The following is an 11,806-nucleotide window of genomic DNA, read 5'->3' as shown; positions in this document are numbered from 1 at the left end:
GTGGGGAAAATCTCCGTGGGTGAGGTTTAACCACAACAAAAAGCATGAGAGGCGAGTAATGGAGAAACGGGACGGCCAGCACCGCGTCTGGCAGCGGTTCTGCCCAGCAGGGGCGGTAGCGGAGTGGCCACCAGAGGGCCGAGTTCTGTTCTGTTAGGAGAGAGAAGGGTGTCCTTACTGGGGCTGGAAAGGACTTTGCAGAAGGGAAGAGTAGACGATGCCAGAGAGGCGGGGAGCCCCGCAGAGACCCCTCTCTGTGGGCCCCAGGGGAAGGGTCTGGAGAGGGTGGCTGGCACAGCACAGTCCCTCTCGGGTGTCACCAGGCCAGGCTTGGGCGCCACGTGTATCAATCGCGGGACCTCGGGCGAGTGCCTCAACCGCTCTATGCCTTAGGGCCCGTGGCCGTGGGAGAGGGGTGCTGAGGGCTGGGTCGGGGAGCACGGCGGCAGCACGCGGGTGGGGCCCTGCGTGGTAAGCCCCTCAGCTTGGAGCCTGACCTGTGCTGGCCTTCGACCCGCTCACCCACCTGCCAACCATGCGCTCTGAGGACACCGCCCAGGGGAGCGCTCCTCGTGGGAGGACGGCGCCCCGCTGAGCTGCTGGGAAGGAACTGAACAAGCAGCTCATGATCGACTCGGAGTCCCCTTGGAGGGGGCCGCCCTTCTCACTGCTGGGAGTTACCGTAATAAACACACGCACCATCGATGAGATGCAGGCAGAGAACACTGCCTGGCCCTGGCCGGTGTGGCTCAGTGGGAAGAGCATCAGCCGGCACTGAAGGGGCCTGGGTTTGATTCCGGTCAAGGGCACAGGCCTAAGTTGCAGGCTCCATCCCCAGTAGGGGGCGTGCAGGAGGCAGCCCATCAATGATTCTCTCTCTCCCTCTCCCTTTCTCTCTGAAATCAATAAAAATACATCAAGAACGAAAAAAGAAAGGAGAGAACACTGCCTTCGCAGGCATCCTTGAGCAGGGGCGGCCTTCCCAGCCACGCCAGCCTGTGCTCAGACGTGAGACGTCTCCCCAGGGAAGTGTGCCAGAGCCACTGGTCTGGGCTCAGACAGCACAGGTGGTACCCCTTGAGAGCAGAGGCCTGTATCTGCACCCCCCACCTGTTGAAACAAGTACCTTAACACACACACACATTTGGACACCTTCCCTACACCCCCCTCAGTACTGTCACCTCTGGCCCACCCTGACCAGCCACCCATCTGCCACCTCTCACGTGCTAGCACCCTGCCCACGTGTCCCTCACAGACCTGCACCCTGAAGTCCTTGCTGTGTCCCCAGGGTGTGCTGGCACCCCTGCTCCCGTCCTCCCAGGCACAGACAGCATGTGCACAGGAGGGTAGATCTGGGCCGGGAGCGTCCCCGTTCTCTCCAGCCCCGGCCAGCCCTTCCCCCGGCCGTGGGGCCCGCACACACCCACAGGCTGGAGCTGGAAGAGGACACAGGCAGGGCCGTGTGCCCGGCTCAGGAGGGCTGTGTTAGTGTCCGGGGGCCTCTGTAACCAACGACCACAGACTGAGTGACCCCCTTCAGGGACCATCCTGGCCCAGGTCAAGATGGGAGGCACGCTCAGGGGAGGCCCTGGGGGGAACCTGGGGACACATTTGGGGCATCCCAGAAGAGACTTTTTTTTTTTTTTCAGTGAAAACATCCCAGAAGAGACGTCTTTTCAGTGAAATTTATTCTCTCACAATATGGGAAGCCTGAAGTCCAACATCAAGGCTGGCAGGACCCGCTCCCTCCCACGTCTGTAAGGAGAACCCTGTCTCGTCCTTCTGGGTGTGGGCGCTCCAGGCTCCCTGGCTCCCTCTGTGCCCCAGGCTCTGCCTCTGCCTGGATGTCTGTCTCACCCGCCCGAGGACATGGACCTAGGCCTGCCCAGGCAATCAGGACGACCTCACCTCAAGATCCTGGGCTGAATGGAAAGACCCTTTCCCAGCAAGGCCACATTCACAGGGTCTAGGCATTAGGACGCGGACATGGCTTTCTAAAAATATACTTTTCCCCCTGGTCGGTTTGGCGCAGTGGATAGTGACGGCCTGTGGAGCGGGCACATGCCCGTGTTGTGGGCTTGATCCCCAGAGCGGGGCGTGCGGGAGGCAGCCAATCAGTGATTCTCTCTCATCATTGATGTTTCTACCTCCCTCTCCCTCTCCCTCTCTCTCTGAAATCAATAAAAGTATATACATATGTACTTTTATTTTTAGAGAGGGGAAGGGAGAAGGAGAGAGAGATAGAAACATGGATGATAGAGAAACATCAATCAGCTGCCTCCTGCACGCCCCCTATGGGGGATGGGCTGCAACCTCAACATGTGCCCTGATGGAGAATTGAACCTTGACCTCTTGTGCAAGGGTCAACGCTCAGCCACTGAGCCACTGGACAGGCCGAACATATCTATCTGAGGGACCACCATTGAGCCCACTAGGGCGGTTACGGGTGCATTTGGAACTGCCGGGACTAGGGGCACAGCTGGGGGTTGCACCAACAGGGCAGGATAGAAACTGGGAGTCACCCTGACTTCTGGCCTCTCCACGTCCCCGAGGCCCAGACTTCTTCCCTCCGAACCTTTGCCCTGTCTGCCCACCCCCCGTCGTGAAGGTGTGGGCCTCCGCAGGGACCCAGGTGATCCAGGCCTCGGTGACCCCTCAACTTCTGACCCACTAGAGCTGATCCACTCATCGCCCTGTGCTCCTTCCCCATCCACAGGTGGCCACACCCCACAGCACCCTGCACCCGCTCCCACACTCCTGAGGTCCCAGACAGGGGCAGGTGCCTCCCTGGAGCCCAGCCCTGAGCCACGCAGGCGACAGTCTGGAGGGGAGAAATAAAGTGCTTGTGTAGGTGGGAGGGGGCAGCTGGGCCCAGACTGATGAGGGATGCAGACTGGTCACTGGGGGCAGGGAGGCCCAGGAGCGGGCTGTCAGCTGGAGGCAGGAGGGCAGCCAGGCGGCCAGGGTGGCTGGGGCCCTCCCCCTGGGCCAAGGACCGCGGTGCCAATGGAGAGCCGAGGGGACCTTTGGAGCTGCCTGGAGCCAGGAGAGTGGGGACTCCAGGGAGGGCCAGGCTCTGGTTGATTTGAGGGAGGTGGGGGCAGGGGGAGCTCTTGCTGACCGTGGAGGGGGCACAAAAAGCTTATGAGGACCCCCTGTACCAGGAAGAAAAGGGGAGCAGGCACCTCTCTGCCCAGCCAGGGGTCTGGATGACCTGATTCTGCCTCAGAGATCCCCGGGGCCATGGGGGCATGAAGGGAGTGGGAAGAGAAGGGGCCAGGGCCGAATGTCCCTTGGCGTCACGTTGGGGCTCCTCGAGGAGTCACTGACTCCCCTGATTCTTCCTCTCCGATGCCCAGACAGGCTGGCAACCCCGGGGACAAGCCGCACGGACCCTGGGCCCGCGCTCCGGACTCCGAGCCGTCCCACCGGAAGGGTCCAGGGCGCCCAGGGCCGGCCCGCGGGGTTCGCGGACACACCGGGCAGAGTCCGAGTCCACGCCAGCTCGGTCCCGCCAGCCAGACCCCCGAGATGGGCGCGGGCGACGCGGGCAGTACGTGTGTCCCGAAGCCCCTCCTCGGTCCCGGCCCCGGCCCCCGGCCCGGGCTACGTGCGCCCAGTCCCGCGGGTGCCCTGGGAGGCGCGGCGGGCGGGCGGGGGACGGCGCCTCGGGTCGAACCACCGGGACGGGCGGGCGGGGGGGCGGCCCGCGAGGATGTGCTGAGGCGCCCCAGGCCCCGCCCGGCAGGTGGCGGCCCCGCCCCGAGGCCGACGTGCGGAAAGGAACGCGCCGGCCGCGCCCGCGAGGGGCCGCGCGGCGGTGGGCGTGGCGTCCGCACCCGCCTCGCTCCCACTGGCTGCGGCGTGGCAGGACGGGCCCGGCCCGGCCGGCAATTGGCTGCGGGGCTCTCATATTTGCATACGGACCGGGCGCGGGGCGCGGGCGCGGGGCCGTGGGGGCGCGAAGGGGCCGCGGCCGCTGCCGAAGTTGGGCCGAGAGCCGGCGACGGTCCCGCACCGGGGGTGCAGGTGACGCGCTGGGGGTCCCAGGCCGGCGGGCGGGGGCGCATCCCACAAGCCGCCCGCCCTCGCCAGCTGCAGGGGCTCGGACGCCCAGGTTGGAGGGGAAGGAGGGCTGGGGTGCGGGATGACTCCTCCGCCTGCCCAGCGTCCCTCCAGGCGCAGGGCAGCCACTGCCCACCGCACACTGCGCTGCTCCGGACCCACTGTGCGTGTGACAGCGGCTGATCTGCTCCTGGGCAGCGCGACCGCCCCGGCCCCTCTGTGACCCTGCGCTGTCGGGCAGGGGGAGGCCACACCGGGCAGGGAGAGGCCACAGGGGGTCGGAGGGCGCGCGTCCAGGTGCGGGGAGGGGGGCAGGGCGCCCCTATGGAAGGGTCTGCCAGTTTGCGTCCAGCAAACACCCAGGGGGTGGGAGAGAAAGAAGGGCATTGAACGGGCTTCGCTGCCCCCATGCGAGGGCTCAGGCGGGAGCAGTGCCCTCTTGGAGGAAACTTTCTTCCCGTGTGTGCCAGGGTGCCAGCTGCGCGCGCTCCTGGGATGGTCTTCTGGATGCCGTGCGGACCGGAGCCTCCAGGACCCACTTCCGAGGGCCCCTCTGGGAACTTGAAGGAAGACAGTGACGGACGTGGCTTTTCTGTGCATTTCGACCACTTCAGCGAGGCCCCATGTGTGGTGCCCAGCAGAGTACCCCTGTACCCCTTCCCGAGGTGGGGCCCTGGCGCAGTCCCAGGCCTGCCTCCCCTGCTGGGTGCTCTCAGGTGCACCGAGGAAACGTTGAGCGTGGAGTGTCCCCAGAGCAGCCGCCGGGGCAGCAGGGGCCGAATGCCTACCGCAGGCCCTGCCCCGCTCCTGGCAGTGGGTTGATGGCTGGCGCCGGGCCTGCTGTTGTCCGAGCGGCCTGAAGGACTGGGGTGGCTTGGACTTCACTTCGGAAGGACCCTGTCCGGAGGGTCACTGTGGTGTCACACCCGCAGGCTTGGTGGGGCCAGGTCCTGCCGGTGACAGGGAGGCTGTGGCTGCCTTGGGGTTGGAACCCGTGGAGCCGTTTTACAGCCACTGGGAGGCTGTGTAGGTGGGAGGGGGCAGCTGCGGTGCCTCAGCGAACCCAGGTGTGTCCGCCAGCCCTGGGGGTGAACAGGAGCTGTGAGGTCAGTAGGGGCCTGACCCTGAGAGCAGCAGTGGCCAGGGATGAGGGCTGTCCATCCTCACACAGGCAGGTCCTGCCTCACCTCCCGGGGAGCTGGCCCGGCCCGGCCCGGTCCTGCCCGGTCCTGCCCTGCAATTACCCGGACACGTGGGGGGAGCTAGGCTTTTCCTCACCTCAGCACGGCTTGCATCATTGTTTTCAACGTGTAAGTTAAAACTCAAAAGTAAACTTCTCAGCCAAAGGCTTGCTGAGTGACGGAAGCACTTCTGGCAACATTTGGTGGGGTGGGATTTCGTGCATCCGGAATAGCCCCCCCCGCCCCGCCCTCTTCGCTTTGGCTGCGGGCAGAGAGGACCCCTTCTGGAGTGGGCCCCAGCCTGACAGCCAGGAGCAGACCAGGGACAGTGTCCCTGGAAACGGGCGCAGGAGACCAGGGTGCGTGAGCTCAGCCAGCTCGGTGCCCGCTCCCTTTGGGGCTGGGAATCTTGGTGAGGAAGCTCATGATACCGGGGAGGCAAGGGCTAGTCCTGCTGGTCCCGTGTGCGTGCGTGCATGTGTGTGTGCGTGTGCGTGTGCAGGATGGCCTTGCCCCTGGGTGCTCAGCGTGGGAGGTGATCCATGCAGTGGCTCAGGGCTGGGGCCCAGATCCGCCCCACCTTCCTGAGCGTGGGAAGGGACTGTGGGTGAGGGGAGCAGGCCCAGAGCTCCCAGCCCTTCCACCAGGACATGGCCCCATCAGCCTCTCCAGTCCCGGCTACACCCCGTGTGACCCTGTGCTTGGATCTGTCTGGGGCTGCGGTCAGGCCAGGCCCTGGCACCCACGGGTGAGGAACAGGCTGCTGAGCTGGGCAGTGTAGACAGGAGTGTGGCCGGGCTGGGAGCTTCGCAGGATTCCTGCCGCCTGGAGCGGCCCGGCCACTCCCCATCTGTGCTGTCTCGGCACGAAGGCCCCCCTCCCCCGTCATGGCTCCCCGCAAGCTGGGCTCTGGCTTCCTTGCTCCTGACGCTTAGGACTTCACGGCCCCTATAGTCTGCTCCAGAGGAAGTGGGGAGCACCAGGCCTGACTCAGGGCCACCCCAGGAGAAGGCTGACTCCATCCCAATGTTGCCAACCCCAAAACTCAGCCCAAAACCCCATGACCTAAGGCAGTGGTTGGCAAACTCATTAGTCAACAGAGCCAAATATCGACAGTACAACGATTGACATTTCTTTTGAGAGCCACATTTTTTAAACTTAAACTTCTAACGCCACTTCTTCAAAATAGACTCGCCCAAGCCGTGGTATTTTGTGGAAGAGCCACACTCAAGGGGCCAAAGAGCCGCATGTGGCTCGCGAGCCGCAGTTTGCCGACCACTGACCTAGGATGTCACCATCCTGGTCCCCAGTAGCCGTGGCTGCACCCGAGGCAGAGCCCCCGAGTTCTGGCCGTCACAAAGGTCTCTGGCCTTCACCACAGCCCTCGGAGCCGGAGCTGCGGCCCAGCCCAGGGAAGGACTGCGAGCTGGATGCCTGCCCTCACTTCCAGGCTGCAGGCTCCCCGCAGAGGCTCTCCGCCCACCTGGGGAGCGGAGGGGGTGTTGGGAGGCAGGCGGCCACACCCTCACGGGCCTAAAATGCTCCTCTGGGCAAAGCTCCCTGGGCCCAGCCAAGCCCGGAGTCCTGGGACCCACCCACAAGCTCTCAGCCTTAGTCAACCTGACAGGCAGGTCTGGCATGTCCTGGAGTCCTCCGCTCCTGGGGCACCCGGAGTGGGTGGCAGCTCCTGCTGGGGAGGAGAGGCCCGGGAGGGGAGCGAGGGGGGAGGGGGTCCGATAAATCCCAAGCCAGGGCTCCAGCCTGACCAACTCCATCACCAGGCTCAGGTGCAGAGGGCCCTGCGGGGGGGATGTGGGGGGGAGAGCAAGGCCCTGGGAGCCCCAGCCTTGGACCCAAGTGACCACTGACCCTGGGAGACCCCTTCTCAGGAACCCTGGCTGTGGCCAGCCCCCGGCAGCTCGGGTACTCCCCAGGGACCCTGGGTGGGGTCTCCAGTGTTAGACCTCCTAGACCCTGCCTAGGGCCGCTCAGGACACACTCAAGCCACTTCAGGCAGTTTATTGAGGTTTCAGTGTCATGGTAGGGGAGGCAGCGCTCACACACTCGTGTACTCACGCACCTGAACACGCACACGTACTGAAGGATGCCTCCCACACGCAAGCACAGACCCACAGACTAAAAACAGCATCCACGCGTCTCCTGTCCCCAACAGAGAGCTGTGGCCTTTGGGGCCTAGCAAGTTCTGAGCTGGCCGTGCCCCAAGCTTCTCCAGGGGGCTCGGCAGACTTGGCAAGTACCAGGTGAGAGTCCTCAGCCTCCTCCTGACCCAGCTCCGGGTGGTCTGCCTCAGGGGTAGGGCCCGAGGGCTTCCAACTGCAGGGGGGCATGAGTCCTCCATGGCCGCCGATCCTGGTTATCCAGGCTCGGCCGACCCTGGCTGCCCTCGCTCATGTCATCAGAGCCCAGGGCTGGGCTGGCATGGACATTCATTCCGGGCAGGGGCAGGTGCTGCTACCTCCAGTTCTGCCTCACGGGGGGAACTGTGGAGAGAACACAGGCTGCGGGGGTTGGGGGGCCACAGGAGGACCCCATCCCACCCAGAGTGAGGCAGACAGACATACCCTCTGGGCTCAGACTGGGCACGAGGGCAGGACTCCGGGGGACTCCTGGGAGGGGCTGTCCTCTGGCTGGAGGCATGAGATCCTGTGGGGAAAGCAGGTCAGCTGGGAGCTGGGCTGGGCGCCCCCCAGCCCCGCCTTCCTCGGAACCACTCTGACCTGCATGCTGGGAGCAGCCCCCGTCTGCTGGATGAATTGCTGCAGGTTACACTGACGCAACTCCCGGTTCAGCTCCTCCAGCTCCTGGGCCTGGGCCTGGGGCACATGGGACCCTCAGTGGGCACAGCCATGAACCTGGTCGGACCCCAAGACCAACCCCTCCAGCTCCTGGGCCTGGGCCTGGGGCACATGGGACCCTCAGTGGGCACAGCCATGAACCTGGTCGGACCCCAAGACCAACCCCCAAATCCACCCGTGTCCAGTCCGGGTGCCAGTCCCATGAGCTCACCTGCAGGGCGTGCTCTGCGGCCTCCAGAGCCCTGCTCACCAGGGCCAGGCTGCCCTGCACCTCCGCACTCTGCCGCTCCTGGGCGGCCAGGTCCTGGCGCAGGCGTTCTGTGGCAGATGCTGTGGGCGAAGGGGGCCCAGGGGCCTCGGCCGCCAGGTATAGCTTGTCCTCCAGGGCGCGAGCCTGGGCGTCCAGGGCCTGCAGCCGGGCGGCATGCTCGGCAGTGGCCGCGCTCAGTGCTTGCAGCCGGGACTGTGCCTCCCGCTCCCGCGCCTGCTCCCTCCGCAGCTCCTGCTCCCAGAAGGCCTCCTGGCCCAGCTCTGCTGCGTTCCTCTGCACCCTCCGCTCCAGGTCCTGCAGGTCTTCGCAGTGGCCGGGCATCGGTGCTACAGAGGCCACCGGCTCAGGCAGCGCCAGGCCAGAGGCCAGCCTGGGGTACCCCGGGCTGAAGGTCAGTGCTTTCTGGGGCTCACGGTCCAGTGCTGGTCTGGGCTTTGGGGGAAGGCTGGCGCGGATTGGGCAGCGCTCAGGAGGTGGGCAGCTGTCTGAGGAGGGCCTCCCGGTGAGGCTGGGCCCTGTCCGCCGCAGGACAAACTGGACATCACTGGCAAACTGTCCACAGGTGGCCTGGGCACCCACGGGACACTCCTGGGGCAGCAGCTGCCGTTCCTTCTCCCTGAGACGCTGCACGAGCACAAAACGGCCCGTCTGGCCTGGGGTGGGGGAGAGGGGTCAGCCTACATCCCCCCACCCCTTGTCCCCTAGATTGAGAAGCAAGGGGAGGGCAACTAGCCCCACCCTCCTTGGGGGAAGATGGGACCAGAGGGCCAGGCCCCCCCCAGGTCCACCTGTTGGGCCTGTCTGTCCCTGAGGGGGCTCACCTATAGCTTGAGCTAGTGCGACCACCACTTCCTGACAGGTGGTCTGCTCCGAGACGCCGCAGACCACTCGCTGGATGCCGTCCACCCACACCTTCAGCTCCATGGCGGCGGGCCCAGAGGGCATACCCCTGTCCTGCAGGTGAGGGCCACAATGTCAAGCCCTGCCTGGCCCTCCTCTCTTGCTCCCCCTGGCCTGTCCCTCACCCACAGAACTGGTTCAGAGCTGCCGCCCTGCTCTCCTGTGCCCAGCCCTAGCCGCAGGCCACACATTCCTGGGGTGGGGGTAGTCAAGACCAGCCCCCCAAAGGGGGGAACCGGTCGGCCCTCCAGGAGCACTCGAGGCTTCCCCACTTTCCAGCCTCCTCTGGCCCCGCCCCACTCCCGGAACAAGGAGAATCATTAACCAGATGCAGGACTTCCTGCACCCCCCACCCCCAGTCACCTGGCGCGGAGGACACTGCCCCTCCCGCGGGGCGCCGTCCCCAGTACCCAGGGGCGCCCGCACGCCAACTCTGCACCCCGCTGCCATGGGAACGCACCCTGCCCCGGGGACTGACCCCGGCCCTCCGGACCCACGGAGCCGGGAGCAGGCAGCCCCCGCCCACTCCCGCCGATCGCAGCGCTCGCTGGAGAGGCCGCCGTCCCTGCCGCGGGGCGGGCGCAGGTGTGGCCCCCACGCGCGGCCCGGCTCCTGAGCCCCTCTCTGAGTTGCCGCCGGACTCAGGAGGCTCCCGGACGCCGCGCGGCTCACCTGGGCGCCCGCCGGCCTCCGGGACCCGAACTCGAACTGACTCCTGCCCAGCGCCCGGCGCCGCGGCAACCTGCCGCCTCCTGCGCCGCGGGAGCGTCCCTGTCCGCCACCCATTGGCCCGCAGCCCGTTCGCCCAGCCCCGCCCCGCGCGCTCGCATTGGCTTCTTGGCGCGTCCGCCCACCCCTCGCACGCGCCCATTGGCCACCTTCGTTGGGCTCCGCCTCTCCCCATTGGCTCCCCGCCCGCCCCGCCCCCATCGGCGCCCAGGTGTGGGCGGGGCTTGGCGGCGCGGAGTGGCCGGTGCAGCTCGGGTCCACTCACATCCAAAGCCCGCGAGCTACGCGGAAGCGCGAGCCTGCAGCTCGAGGCGCGGCGTGGGGCAGGTGTCCGGCCCCATTCCCGGGCCCACTTCCTCAGAAGCCGCCCAACCTGACGAGTCTCCCATCTAGGGCGGGGGCCCGGGCCTGGGACCCCGCCAGCCCGCAGAGAGAACCCTGCCTGATGCGCCCCCAGCGCCAGGGTCCCTCCTGTCCTGCTCCCTCGGGGCCTCGGCGGCAGTCATGGGATACATGGGGCCGGGGGGCTGGGGAGCCGCCGGCCCTCTCTCGCTGCAGCCGGGTGACCGTCCTGGTGGGGGAAGGGGCCCACCCTCGGAGGTGCTGGTGACAAAGGCCCTGGGCTCTTTGAGCCTAATTCTCTCCACCCCTTCCTGTCCCTAGTGGGGCCCAGCGCCCTCCTGAGCTGTGGACACGCTCCTCTGCCTGATCAGTCCTGCTGTCCCACGGGAGAGCCCAAGCCAGCTCTTCAGCCATGGTCCCTGCCCTAGCCGGTTTCGCTCAGTGGGTAGAGCATCGACCTGCAGACCGAAGGGTCCCGGGATGGAATCCGGTCCAGGGCACCAATCGCGGTTGCAGGTTGCAGGTTCCTCCCTGGCCGGGGCCCAGATCGATGGGGGTGCATGCAGGAAGCAACCAATCCATGTGTTCCTCTCACATTGATATTTCTGTCTTTCCCTCTCTCTTCCTCTGAAAATCAATGGAAATCCTCGGGTGAAGATTTAAAAAAAGAACCAGTTCTGCCCTAATCAGACTCGACCCCGGGCGGTCTTCCTGCCTGCCCATGTTCTGTCCAACACAGGAGGTCCCACATGAACAGAAGTTGAAGGTCTGAATAAATGTATGTTGAATGGGTGAAGGTGGGGTGCGGTGGGGTGGGGGGGCCAAGGCTGGAGAGCATTTGCCTTGTGGGTCAGGTCTGGACCTCACTTTTGTTCCAGGGCAGAGGGAACACTTGTCATGATTATGGGGATGTCCCCAGGGGTCCCTCAGTGACAAGTGGTGGAGACGAGCAGGGGAAAGTGAGGTTTCTGGCTTGTGGGTCAGGGGTTTAGGCACAGAGAGCAGGGACTGTGGAAGGCACTCAGCAAGCCCCTCCCCCAGCTTTTGGGGCCATCCACTGCTTCCTCTCCCTGCTCCTGTCAGTTCGGCCCAGTGAGTTCGAATTCTCAGGAGTGTGGTCCTACTGGTGTGTGGACACACTCACAGGACAGCAGTACCCCCAATACTCACTGATGGAGCTCCATGGGCTGGCTGGGGAGGGCCTGTGAAGCCACCCCAGGGCTGGGTGGGGGTGTTGGGCTGAATGATGGCCATAGCAGGCCCTGCTGGGCACTCGGTGTACCCTGGGCCTTCAGAAGTTACTCTGGGCTTCTCCTTCAGGCTGGACCAGCCCTCCAGGAGGAGGAGGTGGGGGGCCTGGGGCTCACTCAGGGCCATGGTCTGGGGTCACCCTGGAGGCTCCTGGTAACAAACAGCCCCTCCCTTTCTGGGTGCTGGTATCCATGGCGATGCTGCAGAGCCTTTCTCTCCCCAGGTCTGCTTGGACTTCAGGCCTCAGGTGA

General features: G+C 65.5%; 1 protein-coding gene and 1 non-coding gene across 6 annotated transcripts; one reads left to right on the top strand and one right to left on the bottom strand.

Moving 5' to 3' along the window:
• Positions 1–4,178: 4,178 nt before the first annotated feature.
• On the top strand, positions 4,179–4,258 carry MIR210 (microRNA mir-210). Its single transcript, NR_129227.2, has one exon. It is a non-coding gene; the product is annotated as a microRNA mir-210 (primary transcript).
• Positions 4,259–7,256: 2,998 nt separating this feature from the next.
• On the bottom strand, positions 7,257–11,631 carry RASSF7 (Ras association domain family member 7). 5 transcript variants are annotated; one of them, XM_054725563.1, is made up of 6 exons: positions 11,475–11,631; positions 9,155–9,287; positions 8,274–8,986; positions 7,985–8,080; positions 7,829–7,910; positions 7,257–7,747 (listed from the first exon to the last, which is right to left on the bottom strand). In XM_054725563.1, the coding sequence occupies exons 1-6, from the start codon at positions 11,556–11,558 to the stop codon at positions 7,719–7,721; spliced, it is 1,137 nt and encodes a 378-aa protein (XP_054581538.1). In that variant the 5' UTR covers positions 11,559–11,631; the 3' UTR covers positions 7,257–7,718. The 5 variants fall into 5 exon arrangements, with proteins under 5 accessions (XP_054581538.1, XP_027992304.1, XP_008157839.1 ...); XM_028136503.2 differs by lacking the exon at positions 11,475–11,631 and adding an exon at positions 9,694–9,987; XM_008159617.3 differs by lacking the exon at positions 11,475–11,631 and adding an exon at positions 9,712–9,987.
• Between the last annotated feature and the right edge of the window lie 175 nt (positions 11,632–11,806).

Source organism: Eptesicus fuscus, chromosome 13, assembly GCF_027574615.1.
Source record: "Eptesicus fuscus isolate TK198812 chromosome 13, DD_ASM_mEF_20220401, whole genome shotgun sequence".
NCBI classification, from domain to species: Eukaryota; Metazoa; Chordata; class Mammalia; order Chiroptera; family Vespertilionidae; genus Eptesicus; species Eptesicus fuscus.
Note: the sequence above shows the minus strand (reverse complement) of the source record. Positions and strands in the feature narration are given on the sequence as shown.

What these genes read in the sequence shown, in the direction of transcription:
- RASSF7 (XM_054725563.1), bottom strand. Translation starts at nt 11,558, where the DNA reads ATGGCCATCATTCAGCCCAACACCCCCACCCAGCCCTGGGGTGGCTTC. An exon ending in CAGCCCATGGAGCTCCATCA is followed by an intron (nt 9,288 to 11,474) that starts GTGAGTATTGGG and finishes CCTCACCTGCAG; the next exon opens with GACAGGGGTATGCCCTCTGG. An exon ending in GCCCAGTCTGAGCCCAGAGG is followed by an intron (nt 7,748 to 7,828) that starts GTATGTCTGTCT and finishes TTCTCTCCACAG; the next exon opens with TTCCCCCCGTGAGGCAGAAC.